The 21,740-nt window shown below is 39.0% G+C and overlaps 6 protein-coding genes across 6 annotated transcripts; 1 reads left to right on the forward strand and 5 right to left on the reverse strand.

Annotated features, from left to right (window-relative positions):
- The first annotated feature begins 144 nt into the window (after positions 1-144).
- On the forward strand, positions 145-6,247 carry LOC145913698 (E3 ubiquitin-protein ligase TRIM23-like). The gene is made up of 13 exons (XM_083001447.1): positions 145-197; positions 453-556; positions 714-830; positions 1,085-1,273; positions 1,583-1,707; positions 1,955-2,108; positions 2,899-3,081; positions 3,572-3,787; positions 4,148-4,288; positions 4,503-4,632; positions 4,754-4,864; positions 5,021-5,145; positions 5,469-6,247. The coding sequence occupies exons 2-13, from the start codon at positions 485-487 to the stop codon at positions 5,646-5,648; spliced, it is 1,743 nt and encodes a 580-aa protein (XP_082857573.1). The 5' UTR covers positions 145-197; positions 453-484; the 3' UTR covers positions 5,649-6,247.
- A 329-nt stretch (positions 6,248-6,576) lies between these two features.
- On the reverse strand, positions 6,577-8,196 carry LOC145908054 (putative 4-coumarate--CoA ligase 2). Its single transcript, XM_082995259.1, has 3 exons — positions 7,861-8,196; positions 7,718-7,815; positions 6,577-7,663 (listed from the first exon to the last, which is right to left on the reverse strand). Exons 1-3 carry the CDS (start codon positions 8,194-8,196, stop codon positions 6,577-6,579), a joined length of 1,521 nt encoding a protein of 506 aa, XP_082851385.1.
- A 1,517-nt stretch (positions 8,197-9,713) lies between these two features.
- On the reverse strand, positions 9,714-11,246 carry LOC145908142 (putative 4-coumarate--CoA ligase 2). The gene is made up of 2 exons (XM_082995374.1): positions 10,911-11,246; positions 9,714-10,865 (listed from the first exon to the last, which is right to left on the reverse strand). The coding sequence occupies exons 1-2, from the start codon at positions 11,244-11,246 to the stop codon at positions 9,714-9,716; spliced, it is 1,488 nt and encodes a 495-aa protein (XP_082851500.1).
- Positions 11,247-12,747: 1,501 nt separating this feature from the next.
- LOC145908225 (luciferin 4-monooxygenase-like) lies at positions 12,748-14,280 on the reverse strand. Its single transcript, XM_082995481.1, has 2 exons — positions 14,082-14,280; positions 12,748-13,910 (listed from the first exon to the last, which is right to left on the reverse strand). Exons 1-2 carry the CDS (start codon positions 14,278-14,280, stop codon positions 12,748-12,750), a joined length of 1,362 nt encoding a protein of 453 aa, XP_082851607.1.
- Positions 14,281-15,773: 1,493 nt separating this feature from the next.
- On the reverse strand, positions 15,774-17,584 carry LOC145908308 (putative 4-coumarate--CoA ligase 2). Its single transcript, XM_082995598.1, has 3 exons — positions 17,495-17,584; positions 16,971-17,339; positions 15,774-16,925 (listed from the first exon to the last, which is right to left on the reverse strand). Exons 1-3 carry the CDS (start codon positions 17,582-17,584, stop codon positions 15,774-15,776), a joined length of 1,611 nt encoding a protein of 536 aa, XP_082851724.1.
- A 1,278-nt stretch (positions 17,585-18,862) lies between these two features.
- LOC145908396 (putative 4-coumarate--CoA ligase 1) lies at positions 18,863-21,714 on the reverse strand. Its single transcript, XM_082995709.1, has 5 exons — positions 21,653-21,714; positions 21,407-21,522; positions 20,523-20,604; positions 19,991-20,360; positions 18,863-19,945 (listed from the first exon to the last, which is right to left on the reverse strand). The coding sequence occupies exons 1-5, from the start codon at positions 21,712-21,714 to the stop codon at positions 18,863-18,865; spliced, it is 1,713 nt and encodes a 570-aa protein (XP_082851835.1).
- Positions 21,715-21,740: the final 26 nt, after the last annotated feature.

Below are 21,740 nucleotides of genomic sequence, written 5' to 3' on the forward strand. Positions count from 1 at the left end.
GAAGAATAAAACCTTTGCACCTTTTTCTGTAAACATCACATTCTACCAGCGCATAACATAGTACACTGAAAACAACATTAGTTTAGAGTTTTCTATCTTGTTGTACTTATTACGCATCAATGCGCACGTCACGAAACATTACGTCGCGAATGTTGCTGAATGATAAGCAAAGGCAAACAACGGAAGAGGCTTCTGAGGTATGTAGTATGTACGTTTATAAATTTGATTGTTTGCAAAATGCTAATTTTAGTTTGTGTACAACTGAATTTAAGTCGACAAAGCTTCTTTTGTGCAGTGGCATATGGCTATATAATGTTGCTTTTTTGTGGGCCAATTCCTTCAAATGGTTCATTGCAGTTGCAAAATTTGGATAAAAAAATATATACACAGGACCTTGATAATAAATACGTATACAATTATGTAGCAAATTTCACAATGCTGTATGTTTACAGCATCTTTCATTGGATCTGTGTTATGGTAAAGAATGTCGACTCCTAGTGTGTTTGATTTGCTTCCGAGAAAAAGACACCGTTCCACTGAAAACAGGCTTCCAAGTGTATGTCAAAACTTTGTGTAATTGTTTTTATAAATTTTATTTGTGTTTCGTACATTATTGTTAACTTCAAGTTTTATAACACTAAAACAAGGTAAGCATTATATGTATGCAATTTTTATCATTAGTAAGCATAGTAATAATATTTTAAATATGGCAGGTATTGGAATGTGGTGTTTGTGGAGAACAGTTCTCACTTTCAGGAGATAAAGCACCCCGCTTACTGCTCTGTGGCCATTCCTTCTGTCATGATTGTTTGACCCGACTGCCCATTCAGGTTGCAAACTATTTGCATAAATGACATGAAAATCTATTTATTTAAACTTAAAGCCAGCTTCAGTCAAAAGCTGTTATTACTGCACCTTTTCAACAAACATTCAGAATAAATTTACCCAAGGTTTTCTGTCAAATCTGATTGATTTTTTAATCTCTTTGTAACCTTGCCAGCTTATAGTTTTTGATTGTTTTGTTGGGTGGCATATTTCCTACACACACTGGTAATATTTCCTACTCATGATTCTTTTTTTTTAGGCCGGTAGCCTGGTATGTCCGATGGATCGACAAATTACGGATGTTGGATCAGGTGGAGTTTGGAGTTTAAAGAAAAACTTTGCTCTCATAGAGTTAATGGAAAAACTGCAATTGGGAGGAATTACGCAGATATACCCATCAACTTCCACTCACAAACCTTCCCATACTGACAAGAAAGACTCATTTCCAGTGAGTACAGTTGTTCATACATTTGGGTTAACACCTCACCACATAGGCCATAAATCTATTAGGTGCTAAATAGTCTGTGGTTGGACTTCCCATCCCATTGTACTTTTGTCTGTGGATTTCTGAGAATGTTTCAACTAGGACTGGTTACATTAGACATATATATAGCTTAAATGGACAACCTTCACACCAAACTCATTCAATAATTCTCTGTCTTATGTTTATTTGTTATAGTAGTTGTCATACCAAGTGAACATGTGTAAAACTTTTGTCTTCTGATGCTTCTGCATGATGTAATGGCTTTGTTTACAGGAAGCAACATGTTGCGATGAGGATGATTCACACATAGCCACGTTGTACTGCATGGTTTGTTGCACGAATTTGTGTCAAACTTGCTCAGCTTCCACTCACTCTACCAAGACATTATCAAAACATAAGTAAGTGTTAAATATGTTTATATATTATCTTGCAAAAATTCTCCAAGTGGTGAAGTTTATTTTCGTGGATATTTTTCTGGCTGATTTGGATGCTGTACAGCATCGTGGTTTATTTCAGTACAAAATTAAATATTTAAGTTTAAATTTATCATGTAAACCTTGCTTTTTTCCCTTCATTAAACCTTCTGGTCATATATTCCTTTGAAATTGAGTAACATAAATGATTTTTCAAAATTACTTCATTCAGACGAATAGATCTTAAGGACAAGCCATCCCAACCAGCTATGTGTCCTCTGCATCAGACGCATGCTCTTGAATTTGCTTGTTTGCAAGAAGAATGTCGGTACAACTCTGCAATGTGTTACTTGTGTAAAGAACATGGGAAGCACAAAGGCCACAAAGTAAGCTTCAGTATGAACGTTTAAATCAACAGATTAATTACATGATGACACACCACTTAATAAAAGCCAAATTAAATCTCACTGTTTTTAATGTTAGATGTTGATTTTTGAATAAGGTTTTGTGTTCTATCAAAATTTTTGTTGCGGAATAACCTGAATTATTTATTGTGCAGTTTTGGTTGCGCTTCTTTGCGTTTATGTGATCAATACTTTAGACCAGTGTTTCTCAAACTTTTTTTCTGCACTGCCCCCAAACACCTTTGTCATTTAACAACGCCCAACAGAATAGACAAAAAACACAACGAATTTATTTGTTGCTTGTCAATTAATGCGATGGATGAGGTTAGTGCAATGACGCCAATTTCTTAATATTAAGTTTCATGTTGGACAAAAACCATCGTAAGTCTCCTCAATTGTCGATATCAAGACGTTTCTTTTTCCATGTAAAAGAGTGGTGAATGCGCTGAACGCACGTTCCACCAAAATTACGGAAAGGTAGACGCGTACCACCTGAAATGCGGTCGCATACCACTAGTGGTAAACGTACCACCGGTTGGGAAACACTGACGCTATAAGAGAAAATTTGCCATGTCACCAAGCGCCCCCCAATCGCCAATTTAGTCTCCAGCACACCCCGTAGGATTGCAAACGCCCCTAAGGGGGCGCTGGCGCCCACTTTGGGAACCACTGCTTTAGACATAGCAAACTGTTTGATAATATCAATGTCAGATATAAGTGGTATTATGTATTGCTTTTTGGAATCCGAATTCAATTACAAAATCCACCACAGCATAGCTTACTGGAAAGCGAGGTTCGATCGACGAGAGCTGTTGCTCGCGAAGCTGCAGAAAGAGCGAGCGCCTTCTTGTCCCAAGTAAACGAACACGCGGGTCGAACTGCGGATGCGATAGATCGTGTTGAAGGTGGAATCAGACTCACCTCCGACCAAGGTGGTGTCGTTTCTAGGCAACAGGTGTGTGTTTGTTTTTCCCTTGTAATTTGTCATAAGCTGCGATTAGTGCAAGTTTGAATTTCATTAAATGTGTTGGTTTTTATTATTCTCTTCACTAATATGGAGTCATGGCAAAGATTAGTGTTTCTCAAAACGTTGTTTTCAGTACCCTGATGAGCTTGGCAATGCCCCCAATAATCGAAAAAGAGTTATAATTTTTTTTTGTAAAATATCAATGAGATGGACAAGCCTCATGCATCAGTTTCTCAAACTTTACCCTCACAATGTAAAATATATCTTCAATTCTACCTGATGTCACAGGTCGCATAAAAGCAGTGACTAAATGCAGAACTGCCTATTTTTCTTTCCGCTCCACAATCGCCCATTCATTCTCGCCTTTATTTAAAATTACAAACGTCCCTCGGTGACGCTGGTACCCATTGTGTAAACCACTGGCTGAGATGCATGGTTATAGAATAATTGGACTGATATCCGCAACCTTTTCTTGCAGTACACGGGAACGGCCGAATCTGCCCGCGCATGCGTGAAGGAATATTTTAGTCGTCTTCGTGAAACCCTGGCCGCACAGGAGGAGGTTGCCATAACAACCCTCGACTCTCACGTGCAGTCGCGCGTCACAGCCTTGCGTCGAATGCACGATGACGCGACAGCGTTACGTTCCCAAGTGTCGGCAGCCCTAGCACATTGTGACAATGTACTTGTACAGGTAAGTCCAAACGCAATAATTCTGCCTTCAATATAGCACGTTTTTAAGCTTTCCTCAATCTGGGAATGCGTTGTTTTACTCTAGATACTATTGAAAGCTTTTAAAATCAAAAGAAGTTATTGTATTGTTTCTATATTATTCGCGTAATTCTTGCACCAGTTCCCAAAGCGATTCTTAGCCAGTTAACATTTGTAACCACATTTCCAGCTTATTAAACAATATCGTTTTTCAACCTGTACTGTCATACGTTTATGTAAGTTTCGAAAACCCTCTTTAGTCACAACAAGTTAGCATTATACTATCCTATTTTGATAACGTCCATGGGTACAACTATTCCAACTCTCATTTACATACGCACAGGACGATTGTACAGTGCTCGCCGCCCGGCCCGAAGTAGAAGCTCTCGACCACATGTTCGACCAACAACAACGCCAGTTCAGTGAACAAACGTCGGCTGCGTCAGACTCACTGGACCCCGCTATCCCCGTCACATTCACCAAGGTAGTGGTTTCACAATCAACGACAGTGTTTTTGCCCATACCTGGGTATATAGCTATCTAGACATAATTCGCCATCAAAAATTGATTCAAACGATATTGGATGGTCTCATAATATTTAGTGAGACCTTGAGGTAAACCTAACGACAAACGGCAACGACCACCACTTTACTGAGATTTCAACATTGCCGCTAGTTTTTATAAATGACTGAATTCAGGACAATCGGATTCACATCGGACGAAAACTTGAGATCCGCGTTGTGACTCTGGGTTTGGACGGGGCTGGAAAAACTACGTTGCTCTTCAAACTCAAACAAGACGAATTCATGCAGCCTATCCCCACAATAGGTAAGGTGTACTCGCAATCTGATCACAAACAGAGCAAGTGAGCTGTGGAAAGTGTCTGCAGCTTGCTCATCGTTTTTATCTCCATTGCTTCTACCAAAAAGATAATTTTTTCCACATTCAGGGTTTAACGTGGAGACAGTTGATTTTCGCAATCTTCGCTACACAGTGTGGGATGTAGGTGGAAAACACAAGCTGAGACCCTTGTGGAAGCATTATTATCTTAACACACAGGGTACGTAATCGTCTTCTGTTTGTTCCAGTAAACACATTTCAGCAGGCCAAATTGGTAAGACGTTTATACCAATGAGATAGTTTCAACAACCTTTATTGCCTGAATGCTCCCATGGTCGTTTATAGATAAATCATTTGTTAAAACCTTCACCTGTAGCCGTGCTGTTCGTTGTTGATTCGTGCGACAGCGAGAGGTTCGTGGAAGCTCACTCGGAACTTGCCAAGCTGATGTGTGAGAAGGATCTGAGAGACGCCGCCCTCCTCGTTCTTGCCAACAAGCAGGTATCTCTTTTTTACATCCTAATTTCTATAGACGATGGCGTCTAGAGAACGATGCAAAGATTCACATTGAGGCGGTTTAGTAAACTAATTAGTCCGAAACTGTGAGTCACTCGCATACGCCAAGCAGAGGCCGGATAAGGAACGTTAAAATATTGTTCACTTAAATAAGTTCATCTCTATTCCTATGTGGGTTATTAGGTTTACAAGTTTAAGATCGAAAAAATGCAATCCGTCTCTGTATTTCGCTTGTGAATGAAGTTCAAATAGCAAGTTATAAAGTTTCGTCGCGCGTCGTTATTCACACACCTCCCCTTCATCTACAGGACCTTCCTGGCGCTGTTCCATGCGAAGAACTTATTGCAAAACTCAACCTCCACAAACTGTGTTGTGGTCGAGCGTGGAAAGCTCTTCCCTGCGACGCATCGTCGGGGGCGGGGCTGGAGGAAGGTCTTCTATGGCTCTCGCGCCAACTAGTGGCCGCCGGTGTGCTGGAAGTTGTGTAAAATAGATCACTGTTATAGATTCTGTTTTATGGCTTGTGTTATTTGTTGTTGAAAATTACAAATCGCGCTGTCATTCATACGCCTTGCTGCGCTATGGCGATGCAGTTTATGCAATAGTGGTCCTTTACAGTATTCTTTCTTAGGGAAGTTTAAATTTGAATTCAAAAGATTTGTGTTGTTTTGCAATGACTGATTGTAAGATTGGAGCATACATTCTTGTTGTTTCGCGTTTTTTTTTTATTTTGTTGTGAAGTTGATTTTAAAAGTGTTTAAAAGCATAACATCACGTGTTATTTAGTATTCTATGGAGTTATGTGTTTGACACAAATATGACTTTACACTTTTACAAATTCATTTTAGTCACACTGGTCATTTTTGTACCTTACGTAACATTATATATTATTGTGTGAAACCGACAACAATTGCTTTAAGTTCCAACAACGCTTTTGATGTTCTTTCGCTTCGTGACGAGTTGTTCTCAATCACCTGTAGATATTGTCGTCAACACAAGACGACTGTTTTCCATCGTAGACAATCAGTGAAACAAACTTTGTGCGTTTTTGAAATAAGCTGGATATGATTTTATATGGGGTCGAACTTTCGACATGAACTTGTTGCTTTGACGTGTTCCTAATAATAAAATGTTTGAGACGTCGCGAAATCTCCTGTCGTGAACTTTACACAACCGTATTCCTGACTCACTTAAAAACAGCTCAAAAAATTAAATTCCACAAGAAAGATGATATCACATAAGCTTGTTAAAATCGTTCATCTGCCCGAACAACCGACACACGGAAGATTACCGCCTTGTCACTTACAATGTTTTAATACACACCAGCATTTACCAGTCGAAATTTGCGACAGAAAGTTTTTAAGCGTAAGTTATACAATTCTTGTACCCAACTACATTTAACAAAATGGTACAAGACTAAATGAACTTTATACAAAACAAGCGGTGCCAACAATAATCATCAATTAGTTTGTTGAATTTCGTGTGAGAAAAATGCAAATGATGTTGAAGCGACTCGAATGCTTTTTTCTTTGGTTTTCCGGAACCGGTTTTTGGAATGTGATCAACAAACTCCAACCCTCCGAAGAGTTGCTGATGCTCTTCCACTTTCGAGTTATAAAATGTAAGCAAATCTTCCTTTGTTAGACTTTCAACATTTTTTACAACAAAGGCTTTCGCCGCCTCGTGGTAAACTGGATGAGTCGTACGAACAACCACCGCTTCAGATACATCTGGATGAGACAAAAGCACTGCTTCAAGCTGGGTAGGAAAAACCGCCTTGTTTCCAGTAGATTTAATTATATTCTGAACCCTGTCGACAATGTAAACCATTCCTTCCTCGTCATAATATCCCAAGTCTCCGGTTCGAAACCAACCACATTCGTCCAACACTGCATCAGTTGCTTCCTTGTTGTTTAAATATTCTTTAAAAACACCTGGACTTTTAACATAAAATTCTCCTTGTTTGTCTGGACCGAGTTCTGCACCATCCTCAACGTCAATTACCTTTAGTTGAACATTGGGGAAAAGCATTCCAACGCTTTCGAGTGAAATTTGTTTAGTAAAGGAATTTGCAACCAACCCCACCTCAGAACTGCCATATTCCATGGTTACCACCGCGTTGAACTTGTCCATAGCCTTACGCATTAATTCTTTTGTCGTTGGAACTCCAATAGCTCTGAGAAACCGTAAAGGGTTATTTTTTTCCAAAACAGCTTCATTTGTTATGTTGGTAAACGTCACAAGGTCACTTATAAGGCCAATTACGCCATACTTTTTTACACAATGGCTGAACAAGTCTGGTGGAAGATTTGCTGCGACAATATGCTTCACTCCCAAAACAAGGTAGACGAAAAGGCTCCACAATTCAAAGATGCGCAATTCATTGAAAACGGTTGCCAAACATTCACCGGGTTGCACCGCTCGAAGAACTTCAAAAGCTGCGATCGGAAACATAAAACTGATATTCGTAAAAACCAAGGCTTTTGGTTTTCCAGTTGAACCGCTGGTGAAAGAGATTACTAATGGATCCTCATAAATATCAACACCATCCGGTTACAATATTTCTTCCAGCACAGTTTCGTCCATGTATTCATCAATGGATTTAAAAGCATTTATATGAAAACTTTCAAGGAGTTTAAGTCCTGCTTTTAACTCCTGCACCAATTCTTTGTTTTCGCAAATACAAAATTTTGCTTTTACCTGTTTCATTTGTTTGGCAATATCTTCAGACAGAGCGTCAACATATCCTGTAGCCAGCGTTGCCTTACACAAAATAATCCCAAGCACTAGCGGAAAGCATTTTGGATGAAAGTCAACCACCAAGCCAACGATATCACCCTTCTTCACGCCAATGGAACGTAGTTTGAGTGCAAACTCAAGTGACTGTTGGCGGAGTTGGCTGAATGTCCACGATTGATCATGGTAAGGATCCACCAAAGCCACAGAGTTGCCGAAGTATTCCATCTTTTGCAAAGCATATTGAGCGGTGGGCACTTGGGGAATCTCAATATCTGGAAACGAACTTTTTAACACCATAGCCTCCAGCGAGAAACTCCACTTACTAAAAAATCTACAAACAGTAAGATAATTTTAGGGTACGTTTACAGTTCAAAACGTAAGTTACAATCAAAGCACAAACTAATTCATACTGCACTTTGTCTACCGGCATTGCAGCCAAGCTGGGTCATATCCACCTTTTTCTGACTAATTGTAACTCATTCAAACTTTAACAGAGAGATATCTTTTGTATTTCTGTCCGACTTAATTGGCTTTGATTGGCTTCGATATACTGTTGGATGCTGAAGCCTGTAACATTATACCGGAATAACGGCCCCATTCTGCACATTTGAGGACTGACATTGAAAAAGAACTTCTTATTTATGATGAAAATCCAAACGCCCAGAGCAAGATGGCACATCAAAATCCTCTCTAGTTAATTCAAGGTTTCAGATCAAATACATACATAAGAATTCAATATATGTTGAAATATTGTCCATCGAATTAGATTTTATCTAATCATAAACAATCGTAAAATTAATGTTGCCCTCATCCACTGTGCGTTATCTGACAAATTGCTACTTGGTGACTTTATTTTCGATTGCAAAACGTTTCACTACTTTTCGCAGGTTCTCTATCAATTCACAAATTGTGCAAGGAAACCAGACATATTTCACGCGTGTTTGATTTTCCGCTGCAAAAAAATAATTTCTCGGGCATAGCCTGTGTTCATTCACCCAAAACGACGTTGCATTGCAACGCGATGAGAAATACCAAATTTACTGATGCGATTTTGAAGGATGTGGCACAACCTGCATAACTAATAGTTTCCTCAACTTGGACTCAAATATGACTTTACACTTTTACTGATTCATTTTAGTCACACAGGTAATTTTTGTGCCTTACGTAACATTACATATTATTGTGTGAAACTGACAACAATTGCTTTAAGTTCCAACAACGCTTTTGATGTTCTTCGCTTCTTGGCGAGTTGTTCTCAATCACCTGTTGATATTGTCGTCAACACAAGACAACTGTTTTCCATCGTAGACAATCAGTGAAACAAACTTTGTGTGTTTTGAAATAAGCTGGATATGATTGTTTATCGTGTCGAACTTTCGACATGAATATGTTGCTTTGGCGTGTTCCTAACAATTGAATGTTTGAGACGTCGTGAAATCTCCTGCCGTGAACTTTACACAACCGTATTCCGGACTCACTTAAAAACAGCGCAAAAATTTAAATTCCACAAGAAAAGATGATATCACATAAGCTTGTTAAAATCGTTCATCTGCCCGAACAACCGACACACGGAAGATTATCGCCTTGTTACTTGTAATGTTTTTATACACACCAGCATTTACCAGCCGAAATTTGCGACATAAAGGTATCAAGCGGAATATATGCAATTCTTGTACCCAACTACATTTCACAAGACAGTACAAGACTTAATTCACTTTATACAAAACAAGCGCAGTTAGCGGTGCCAAATTCAACAAACAAAGATCATCATCAATTAGTTTGTTAAATTTCGTGTGAGAAAAATGCAAATGATGTTAAAACGACTCGAATGCTGTTTTCTTTGGTTTTCCGGAACCGGTTTTTGGAATGTGATCAACAAACTCCAACCCTCCGAAGAGTTGCTGATGTTCTTCCACTTTCGAGTTATAAAATGTAAGCAAATCTTCCTTTGTTAGACTTTCAACATTTTTTACAACAAAGGCTTTCGCCGCCTCGTGGTAAACTGGATGAGTCGTACGAACAACCACCGCTTCAGATATATCTGGATGAGACAAAAGCACTGCTTCAAGCTGGGCTGGAAAAACCGCCTTGTTTCCGCTTGATTTAATTATATTCTGAACCCTGTCGACAACGTAAACCATTCCTTCCTCGTCATAATACCCCAAATCTCCGGTTCGAAACCAACCACATTCGTCCAACACTGCATCAGTTGCTTCCTTGTTGTTTAAATATCCTTTAAAAACACCTGGACTTTTTACATAAAATTCTCCTTGTTGGCCTGGACCGAGTTCTGCACCATCCTCAACGTCAATTACCTTTAGTTGAACATTGGGGAAAAGCATTCCAACGCTTTCGAGTGAAATTTGTTTAGTTAAGGAATTTGCAACCAACCCCACCTCAGAACTGCCATATTCCATGGTTACCACCGCATTGAACTTGTCCATAGCCTTACGCATTAATTCTTTTGTCGTTGGAACACCAATAGCTCTGAGAAACCGTAAAGGGTTATTTCTTTCCAAAACAGCTTCATTTGTTATGTTGGTAAACGTCACAGGGTCACTTAAAAGGCCAATTACGCCATACTTTTTTACACAACGGCTGAACAAGTCTGGTGGAAGATTTGCTGCGACAATATGCTTCACTCCCAAAACAAGGTAGAAGAAAAGGCTCCACAATTCAAACATGCGTAATTCATTGGAAACGGTTGCCAAACATTCACCGGGTTGCAGCGTTCGAAGGACTTCAAAAGCTGCGATCGGGAACATAAAACTGATATTCGTAAAAACCAAGGCTTTTGGTTCTCCAGTTGAACCGCTCGTGAAAGCGATCACCAATGGATCCTCATAAATATCAACACCATTCGGTGACAATATTTCTTCCAGCACAGTTTCGTCCATGCATTCATCAACGGTTTTGAAAGCATTTATATGAAAACTTTCAAGGAGTTTAAGTCCTGCTTTTAACTCCTGCACCAATTCTTTGTTTTCGCAAATACAAAATTTTGCTTTCACCTGTTTCATTTGTTTGGCAATATCTTCAGACAGAGCGTTAACATTTCCGGCAGCCAGCGTTGCCTTACACAAAATAATCCCAAGTACCAACGAAAAGCATTTTGGATGAAAGTCAACCACTAAGCCAACGATATCACCCTTCTTCACGCCAATGGAACGTAGTTTGAGTGCAAACTCAATTGACTGTTGGCGGAGTTGGCTGAATGTCCACAATTGATCATGGTAAGGATCCACCAAAGCCACAGAGTTGCCGAAGTATTCCATCTTTTGCAAAGCATATTGAGCGGTGGGCACTTGGGGAATCTCAACATCTGGAAACGAACTTTTTAACACCATAGCCTCCAGCGAGAAACTCCACTTACTAAAAAATCTACAAACAGTAAGATAATTTTAGGGTACGTTTACAGTTCAAAACGTAAGTTACAATCAAAGCACAAACTAATTCATACTGCACTTTGTCTACCGGCATTGCAGCCAAGCTGGGTCATATCCACCTTTTTCTGACTAATTGTAACTCATTCAAACTTTAACAGAGAGATATCTTTTGTATTTCTCCGCGACTAAATTGGCCGCTTGGCTTCGATATACTGTTGGATGCTGAAGCATGTAACATAGTACCGGAATAACGGCCCCATTCTGCACATTTGAGGACTAACATTGAAAAAGAACTTCTTATTTATGATTAAAATCCAAACGCCCAGAGCAAGATGTCGCACTAAAATGCCCTCTAGTTAGTTCAAGGTTTAGATCAAATACATACATAAGAATTCAATACATGTTGAATTATTGTACAGCAAATTAGATTTTATCTAATCATAAACAATCGTTAAATTAATGTTGCCCTCATCCACTGTGCGTTATCTGACAAATTGCTACTTGGTGACTTTATTTTCGATTGCAAAACGTTTCACTACTTTTCGCAGGTTCTCTATCAATTCACAAATTGTGCAAGGAAACCAGACATATTTCACGCGTGTTTGATTTTCCGCTGCAAAAAAATAATTTCTCAGGCATAGCCTGTGTTCATTCACCCAAAACGACGTTGCATTGCAACGCGATGAGAAATACCAAATTTACTGATGCGATTTTGATGGATGTGGCACAACCTGCATAACTAATAGTTTCCTCAACTTGGACTCAAATATGACTTTACACTTTTATAAATTCATTTTAGTCACACAGGTAATTTTTGTACCTTACGTAACATTATACATTATTGTGTGAAACCGACAACAATTGCTTTAAGTTCCGACAACGCTTTTGATGTTCTTTCGCTTCGTGACGAGTTGTTCTCAATCACCTGTTGATATTGTCGTCAACACAAGACAACTGTTTTCCATCGTAGACAATCAGTGAAACATACTTTGTGCGTTTTTGAAATAAGCTGGATATGATTTTATATCGGGTCGAACTTTCGACATGAACTTGTTGCTTTGACGTGTTCCTAATAATAAAATGTTTGAAACGTCGTGAAATCTCCTGCCGTGAGCTTTACACAACCGTATTCCTGACTCACTTAAAAACAGCTCAAAAAATTAAATTCCACAAGAAAGATGATATCACATAAGCTTGTTAAAATCGTTCATCTGCCCGAACAACCGACACACGGAAGATTATCGCCTTGTTACATAGAATGTTTTCATACACACGAGCATTTACCAGTCGAAATTTGCGACAGAAAGTTTTCATGCGTAAGTTATACAATTCTTGTACCCAACTACATTTAACAAAATGGTACAAAACTACATGAACTTTATACAAAACAAGCGCAGTTAGTGGTGCCAACGATAATCATCAATTAGTTTGTTAAATTTCGTGTGAGAAAAATGCAATGATGTTAAAGCGACTCGAATGCTGTTTTCTTTGGTTTTCCGGAACCGGTTTTTGGAATGTGATCAACAAACTCCAACCCTCCGAAGAGTTGCTGATGTTCTTCCACTTTCGAGTTATAAAATGTAAGCAAATCTTCCTTTGTTAGACTTTCAACATTTTTTACAACAAAGGCTTTCGCCGCCTCGTGGTAAACTGGATGAGTCGTACGAACAACCACCGCTTCAAATACATCTGGATGAGACAAAAGCACTGCTTCAAGCTGGGTAGGAAAAACCGCCTTGTTTCCACTAGATTTAATTATATTCTGAACCCTGTCGACAACGTAAACCATTCCTTCCTCGTCATAATATCCCAAGTCTCCGGTTCGAAACCAACCACATTCGTCCAACACTGCATCAGTCGCCTCCTTGTTGTTTAAATATCCTTTAAAAACACCTGGACTTTTTACATAAAATTCTCCTTGTTTGCCTGGACCGAGTTCTGCACCATCCTCAACGTCAATTACCTTTAGTTGAACATTGGGGAAAAGCATTCCAACGCTTTCGAGTGAAATTTGTTTAGTTAAGGAATTCGCAACCAACCCCACCTCAGAACTGCCATATTCCATGGTTACCACCGCGTTGAACTCGTCCATAGCCTTACGCATTAATTCTTTTGTCGTTGGAACTCCAATAGCTCTGAGAAACCGTAAAGGGTTATTTCTTTCCAAAACAGCTTCATTTGTTATGTTGGTAAACGTCACAGGGTCACTTAAAAGGCCAATTACGCCATACTTTTTTACACAATGGCTGAACAAGTCTGGTGGAAGATTTGCTGCGACAATATGCTTCACTCCCAAAACAAGGTAGATAAAAAGGCTCCATAATGTAAAGATGCGCAATTCATTGAAAACGGTAACCAAACATTCACCGGGTTGCAGCGTTCGAAGAACTTCAAAAGCTGCGATGGGGAACATAAAACTGACATTCGTAAAAACCAAGGCTTTTGGTTCTCCGGTTGAACCGCTCGTGAAAACGATCACTAATGGTTCCTCATAAATATCAACACCATTCGGTGACAATATTTCTTCCAGCACAGTTTCGTCCATGCATTCATCAACGGTTTTGAAAGCATTTATATGAAAACTTTCAAGGAGTTTAAGTCCTGCTTTCAACTCCCGCACCAACTCTTTGTTTTCGCAAATACAAAATTTTGCTTTTACCTGTTTCATTTGTTTGGCAATATCTTCAGACAGAGCGTTAACATTTCCGGCAGCCAGCGTTGCCTTACACAAAATAATCCCAAGCACCAACGGAAAGCATTTTGGATGAAAGTCAACCACTAAGCCAACGATATCACCCTTCTGCACGCCAATGAAACGTAGTTTGAGTGCAAACTCAATTGACTGTTGGCGGAGTTGGCTGAATGTCCACGATTGATCATGGTAAGGATCCACCAAAGCCACAGAGTTGCCGAAGTGTTCCATCTTTTGCAAGGCGTATTGAGCTGTGGGAACTTGGGGAATCTCAACATCTGGAAACGAACTTTTTAGCACCATAGCCTCCAGCAAGAAACTCCACTTACTACAAATCTACAATCAGTAAGATAATTTTAGGGTACATTCACAGTTCAAGACGTAAGTTACAATATTCGTAAACTTCAATATTTGATACTAAACTTTGTCTACTGGCATTGCAGTCAAGCTGGATCGAATCCATTTTTTCCAGACTAGTTGTGACTCCAGTTCAAACTTTAACCAGAGGGAGATCTTTTGTATCTCTCCCCGACTAAATTGGCATTGGTTGGCTTCGATATACTGTTGGATGCTGAAGCCTGTAACATTATACCGGAATAACGGCCCCATTCTGCACATTTGAGGACTAACATTGAAAAGGAAACTTCTCATTTTTGATTAAAATCCAAACGCCCAGAGCAAGATGGCACACTAAAATGCCCTCTAGTTAGTTCAAGGTTTAGATCAAATACATACATAAGAATTCAATATATGTTGAAATATTGTCCATCGAATTAGATTTTATCTAATCATAAACAATCGTTAAATTAATGTTGCCCTCATCCACTGTGCGTTATCTGACAAATTGCTACTTTTTGCAAAACGTTTCACAACTTTTCGCAGGTTCTCTATCAATTCACAAATTGTGCAAGGAAACCAGACATATTTCACGCGTGTTTGATTTTCCGCTGCAAAAAAATAATTTCTCAGGCATAGCCAGTGTTCATTCACCCAAAACGACGTTCCATTGCAACGCGATGAGAAATACCAAATTTACTGATGCGATTTTGATGGATGTCGCACAACCTGCATAACTAATAGTTTCCTCAACTTGGACTCAAATATGACTTTACACTTTTACAATATCATTTTAGTCACACTGGTAATTTTTGTACCTTACGTAACATTATACATTATTGTGTGAAACCGACAACAATTGCTTTAAGTTCCAACAATGCTTTTGATGTTCTTTCGCTTCGCGACGAGTTGTTCTCAATCACCTGTTGATATTGTCGTCAACACAAGACAACTGTTTTCCATCGTAGACAATCACTGAAACAAACTTTGTGCGTTTTGAAATAAGCTGGATATGATTGTATATGGGGTCGAACTTTCGACATGAACTTGTTGCTTTGACGTGTTCCTAATAATAAAATGTTTGAGACGTCGTGAAATCTCCTGCCGTGAACTTTACACAACCGTATTCCTGACTCACTTAAAAACAGCTCAAAAAATTAAATTCCACAAGAAAGATGATATCACATAAGCTTGTTAAAATCGTTCATCTGCCCGAACAACCGACACACGGAAGATTATCGCCTTGTTACATATAATGTTTTTATACACACGAGCATTTACCAGTCGAAATTTGCGACAGAAAGTTTTCAAGCGTAAGTTATACAATTCTTGTACCCAACTACATTTAACAAAATTGTACAAAACTACATGAACTTTATACAAAACAAGCGCAGTTAGTGGTGCCAATGATAATCATCAATTAGTTTGTTAAATTTCGTGTGAGAAAAATGCAAATGATGTTAAAGCGACTCGAATGCTTTTTTCTTTGGTTTTCCGGAACCGGTTTTTGGAATGTGATCAACAAACTCCAACCCTCCGAAGAGTTGCTGATGCTCTTCCACTTTCGAGTTATAAAATGTAAGCAAATCTTCCTTTGTTAGACTTTCAACATTTTTTACAACAAAGGCTTTCGCCGCCTCGTGGTAAACTGGATGAGTCGTACGAACAACCACCGCTTCAAATACATCTGGATGAGACAAAAGCACTGCTTCAAGCTGGGTAGGAAAAACCGCCTTGTTTCCACTAGATTTAATTATATTCTGAACCCTGTCGATAATGTACACCATTCCTTCCTCGTCATAATATCCTAAGTCTGCGGTTCGAAACCAACCACATTCGTCCAACACTGCATCAGTCGCTTCCTTGTTGTTTAAATATCCTTTAAAAACACCTGGACTTTTTACATAAAATTCTCCTTGTTTGCCTGGACCGAGTTCTGCACCATCCTCAACGTCAATTACCTTTAGTTGAACATTGGGGAAAAGCATTCCAACGCTTTCGAGTGAAATTTGTTTAGTTAAGGAATTTGCAACCAACCCCACCTCAGAACTGCCATATTCCATGGTTACCACCGCATTGAACTTGTCCATAGCCTTACGCATTAATTCTTTTGTCGTTGGAACACCAATAGCTCTGAGAAACCGTAAAGGGTTATTTCTTTCCAAAACAGCTTCATTTGTTATGTTGGTAAACGTCACAGGGTCACTTAAAAGGCCAATTACGCTATATTTTTTTACACAATGGCTGAACAAGTCTGGTGGAAGATTTGCTGCGACAATATGCTTCACTCCCAAAACAAGGTAGAAGAAAAGGCTCCACAATTCAAACATGCGTAATTCATTGGAAACGGTTGCCAAACATTCACCGGGTTGCACCGCTCGAAGAACTTCAAAAGCTGCGATTGGAAACATGAAACTGACATTCGTAAAAACCAAGGCTTTTGGTTCTCCGGTTGAACCGCTCGTGAAAGCGATCACTAATGGATCCTCATAAATATCAACACCATTCGATGACAATATTTCTTCCAGCACAGTTTCGTCCATGCATTCATCAATGGATTTGAAAGCATTTGTATGAAAACTTTCAAGGAGTTTAAGTCCTGCTTTCAACTCCTGCACCAACTCTTTGTTTTCGCAAATACAAAATTTTGCTTTCACCTGTTTCATTTGTTTGGCAATATCTTCAGACAGAGCGTTAACATTTCCGGCAGCCAGCGTTGCCTTACACAAAATAATCCCAAGCACCAACGAAAAGCATTTTGGATGAAAGTCAACCACTAAGCCAACGATATCACCCTTCTTCACGCCAATGGAACGTAGTTTAAGTGCAAACTCAATTGACTGTTGGCGGAGTTGGCTGAATGTCCACGATTGATCATGGTAAGGATCCACCAAAGCCACAGATTTGCCGAAGTGTTCCATCTTTTGCAAGGCGTATTGAGCGGTGGGAACTTGGGGAATCTCAACATCTGGAAACGAACTTTTTAGCACCATAGCCTCCAGCGAGAAACCCCACTTACTACAAATCTACAAACAGTAAGATAATTTTAGGGTACATTTACAGTTCAAGACGTGAGTTACAATCAAAGCACAAACTAATTCATACTGCACTTTGTCTACCGGCATTGCAGCCAAGCTGGGTCATATCCACCTTTTCCTGACTAATTGTGACTCATTCAAACTTTCACAGAGAGATATCTTTTGTATTTCTCTCCGACTAAATTGGCTTTGATTGGCTTCGATATACTGTTGGATGCTGAAGCATGTAACATAATACCGGAATAACGGCCCCATTCTGCACATTTGAGGACTAACATTGAAAAGGAAACTTCTCATTTTTGATTAAAATCCAAACGCCCAGAGCAAGATGGCACACTAAAATGCCCTCTAGTTAGTTCAAGGTTTAGATTAAATACATACATAAGAATTCAATATATGTTGAAATATTGTCCATCGAATTAGATTTTATCTAATCATAAACAATCGTTAAATTAATGTTGCCCTCATCCACTGTGCGTTATCTGACAAATTGCTACTTTTTGCAAAACGTTTCACAACTTTTCGCAGGTTCTCTATCAATTCACAAATTGTGCAAGGAAACCAGACATATTTCACGCGTGTTTGATTTTCCGCTGCAAAAAAATAATTTCTCAGGCATAGCCAGTGTTCATTCACCCAAAACGACGTTCCATTGCAACGCGATGAGAAATACCAAATTTACTGATGCGATTTTGATGGATGTCGCACAACCTGCATAACTAATAGTTTCCTCAACTTGGACTCAAATATGACTTTACACTTTTACAATATCATTTTATTCACACTGGTAATTTTTGTACCTTACGTAACATTATACATTATTGTGTGAAACCGACAACAATTGCTTTAAGTTCCAACAATGCTTTTGATGTTCTTTCGCTTCGCGACGAGTTGTTCTCAATCACCTGTTGATATTGTCGTCAACACAAGACAACTGTTTTCCATCGTAGACAATCACTGAAACAAACTTTGTGCGTTTTGAAATAAGCTGGATATGATTGTATATGGGGTCGAACTTTCGACATGAACTTGTTGCTTTGACGTGTTCCTAATAATAAAATGTTTGAGACGTCGTGAAATCTCCTGCCGTGAACTTTACACAACCGTATTCCTGACTCACTTAAAAACAGCTCAAAAAATTAAATTCCACAAGAAAGATGATATCACATAAGCTTGTTAAAATCGTTCATCTGCCCGAACAACCGACACACGGAAGATTATCGCCTTGTTACATATAATGTTTTTATACACACGAGCATTTACCAGTCGAAATTTGCGACAGAAAGTTTTCAAGCGTAAGTTATACAATTCTTGTACCCAACTACATTTAACAAAATTGTACAAAACTACATGAACTTTATACAAAACAAGCGCAGTTAGTGGTGCCAACGATAATCATCAATTAGTTTGTTAAATTTCGTGTGAGAAAAATGCAAATGATGTTAAAGCGACTCGAATGCTTTTTTCTTTGGTTTTCCGGAACCGGTTTTTGGAATGTGATCAACAAACTCCTACCCTCCGAAGAGTTGCTGATGCTCTTCCACTTTCGAGTTATAAAATGTAAGCAAATCTTCCTTTGTTAGACTTTCAACATTTTTTACAACAAAGGCTTTCGCCGCCTCGTGGTAAACTGGATGAGTCGTACGAACAACCACCGCTTCAAATACATCTGGATGAGACAAAAGCACTGCTTCAAGCTGGGTTGGAAAAACCGCCTTGTTTCCACTAGATTTAATTATATTCTGAACCCTGTCGATAATGTACACCATTCCTTCCTCGTCATAATATCCCAAGTCTGCGGTTCGAAACCAACCACATTCGTCCAACACTGCATCAATCGCTTCCTTGTTGTTTAAATATCCTTTAAAAACACCTGGACTTTTTACATAAAATTCTCCTTGTTTGCCTGGACCGAGTTCTGCACCATCCTCAACGTCAATTACCTTTAGTTGAACATTGGGGAAAAGCATTCCAACGCTTTCGAGTGAAATTTGTTTAGTTAAGGAATTCGCAACCAACCCCACCTCTGAACTGCCATATTCCATGGTTACCACCGCATTGAACTTGTCCATAGCCTTACGCATTAATTCTTTTGTCGTTGGAACTCCAATAGCTCTGAGAAACCGTAAAGGGTTATTTTTTTCCAAAACAGCTTCATTTGTTATGTTGGTAAACGTCACAGGGTCACTTAAAAGGCCAATTACGCTATACTTTTTTACACAACGGCTGAACAAGTCTGGTGGAAGATTTGCTGCGACAATATGCTTCACTCCCAAAACAAGGTAGAAGAAAAGGCTCCACAATTCAAAGATGCGCAATTCATTGAAAACGGTTACCAAACATTCACCGGGTTGCAGCGTTCGAAGGACTTCAAAAGCTGCGATGGGGAACATAAAACTGATATTCGTAAAAACCAGGGCTTTTGGTTTTCCAGTTGAACCGCTCGTGAAAGAGATTACTAATGGATCCTCATAAATATCAACACCATTCGGTGACAATATTTCTTTTAGCACAGTTTCGTCCATGTATTCATCAATGGATTTGAAAGCATTTATATGAAAACTTTCAAGGAGTTCAAGTCCTGCTTTTAACTCCTGCGCCAATTCTTTGTTTTCGCAAATACAAAATTTTGCTTTTACCTGTTTCATTTGTTTGGCAATATCTTCAGACAGAGCGTTAACATATCCTGTAGCCAGCGTTGCCTTACACAAAATAATCCCAAGCACTAGCGGAAAGCATTTTGGATGAAAGCCAACCACCAAGCCAACGATATCACCCTTCTTCACGCCAATGGAACGTAGTTTAAGTGCAAACTCAATTGACTGTTGGCGGAGTTGGCTGAATGTCCACGATTGATCATGGTAAGGATCCACCAAAGCCACAGAGTTGCCGAAGTGTTCCATCTTTTGCAAGGCGTATTGAGCGGTGGGAACTTGGGGAATCTCAACATCTGGAAACGAACTTTTTAACACCATAGTTTCCAGCGAGAAACTCCACTCACTAAATAATCTACAAACAGTAAGATAATTTTAGGGTACATTTTGAGTTCAAGACGTAAGTTACAATATTCATAAACTTCAATATTTGATGGTAAACTTTGTCTACTGGCATTGCAGCCAAGCTGAATCAAATCCATTTTTTCCAGACTAGTTGTGACTCTATAGTTCAAACTTTAACCAGAGAGTGATCTTTTGTATCTCTCTCCGACTAAATTGGCATTGATTGGCTTCAATATACTGTTGGATGCTGAAGCCTGTAAGACAATACAAAATAACGACCCCATTCTGTATATTTGAGGACTAAAATTGAAAAAGAAACTCATTTTTTTTATTTATAATTTAAATTCAAACGCCCAAAGTAAAATGGCACACTAAAATGTCCTGTAGTAATTCAAGGTTTCAAATCAAATACACAACAATTTAATATATGTTGAATTATTGTCCAGGAAATTAGATTATATCTAATCATAAAAAATCGTAAAATTAATGTTTCCCTCATCCACTGTGCGTTATCTGCCAAATTGCTACTCGATAACTTTATTTTCGTTTGCAAAACGTTTCACTACTTTTCGCAGGTTCTCTATCAATCCACAAACTGTGCAAGGAAACCAGACATATTTCACGCGTGTGTAATTTTCCGCTGCAAAAAAACAGTTGTCTCAGGCATAGCCTATGTGCACTGACCCAAAACGACGTTCCACTGCAACGCGACGAGACCTACCTCGACCAAATTTACTGTTGTTTTCAATGGAAGTCGCACAACCTGCACAACTAATAGTTTTTTCAACTTGCAATACGCCATAGATTTACCACGATCCTCTAGGTTTGTTGCTTGTTTTTGAAATCAACAAACAACGCCATAAACAAACGATTTGGCATCCCTTATTCCTGCAATATTTGTTTTTCTCTTGAATCATGAGTTCCTGATTGCCCCCAAAGAATGTTGCTACATCGTAGTCAACTTCGAGCGACATCTTTTGTAAGCTTCAGCACTGCAATAACGTATTTTGTACTTTTAAAGTTGCAGGCCTTTGATGGCCACGTCCCAGGTTTTACCTATTGTTGCGAGTTTTTGGTCGTGAAGAAACCCAGGAAGGAATGTGGAAGAGTTTGGTGTTTGGGAAAAACGTGATGGAGGAAAACAGTCATTGCGCTGGCACCGTGGATTCTGCCTTAAATGTAATAAGTACGTGGTAAATTAATAATATAATACTTTTTACGAACTATTACCTAAATACCGATCAGCGGTTGAATGGTACTGCTTTAATATTGTGTGTTCAACTAAAACTGCGTGGAATTTACATAATTTCTGCAAGAAAATCTGCAACTGACACACAGAGAAGATTGGCGTTCATGTCACTCATAGTGTATTCACGCACACGAGTATTTA

Source organism: Ascidia mentula, chromosome 1 (assembly GCF_947561715.1).
Source record: "Ascidia mentula chromosome 1, kaAscMent1.1, whole genome shotgun sequence".
Taxonomy (NCBI): domain Eukaryota; kingdom Metazoa; phylum Chordata; class Ascidiacea; order Phlebobranchia; family Ascidiidae; genus Ascidia; species Ascidia mentula.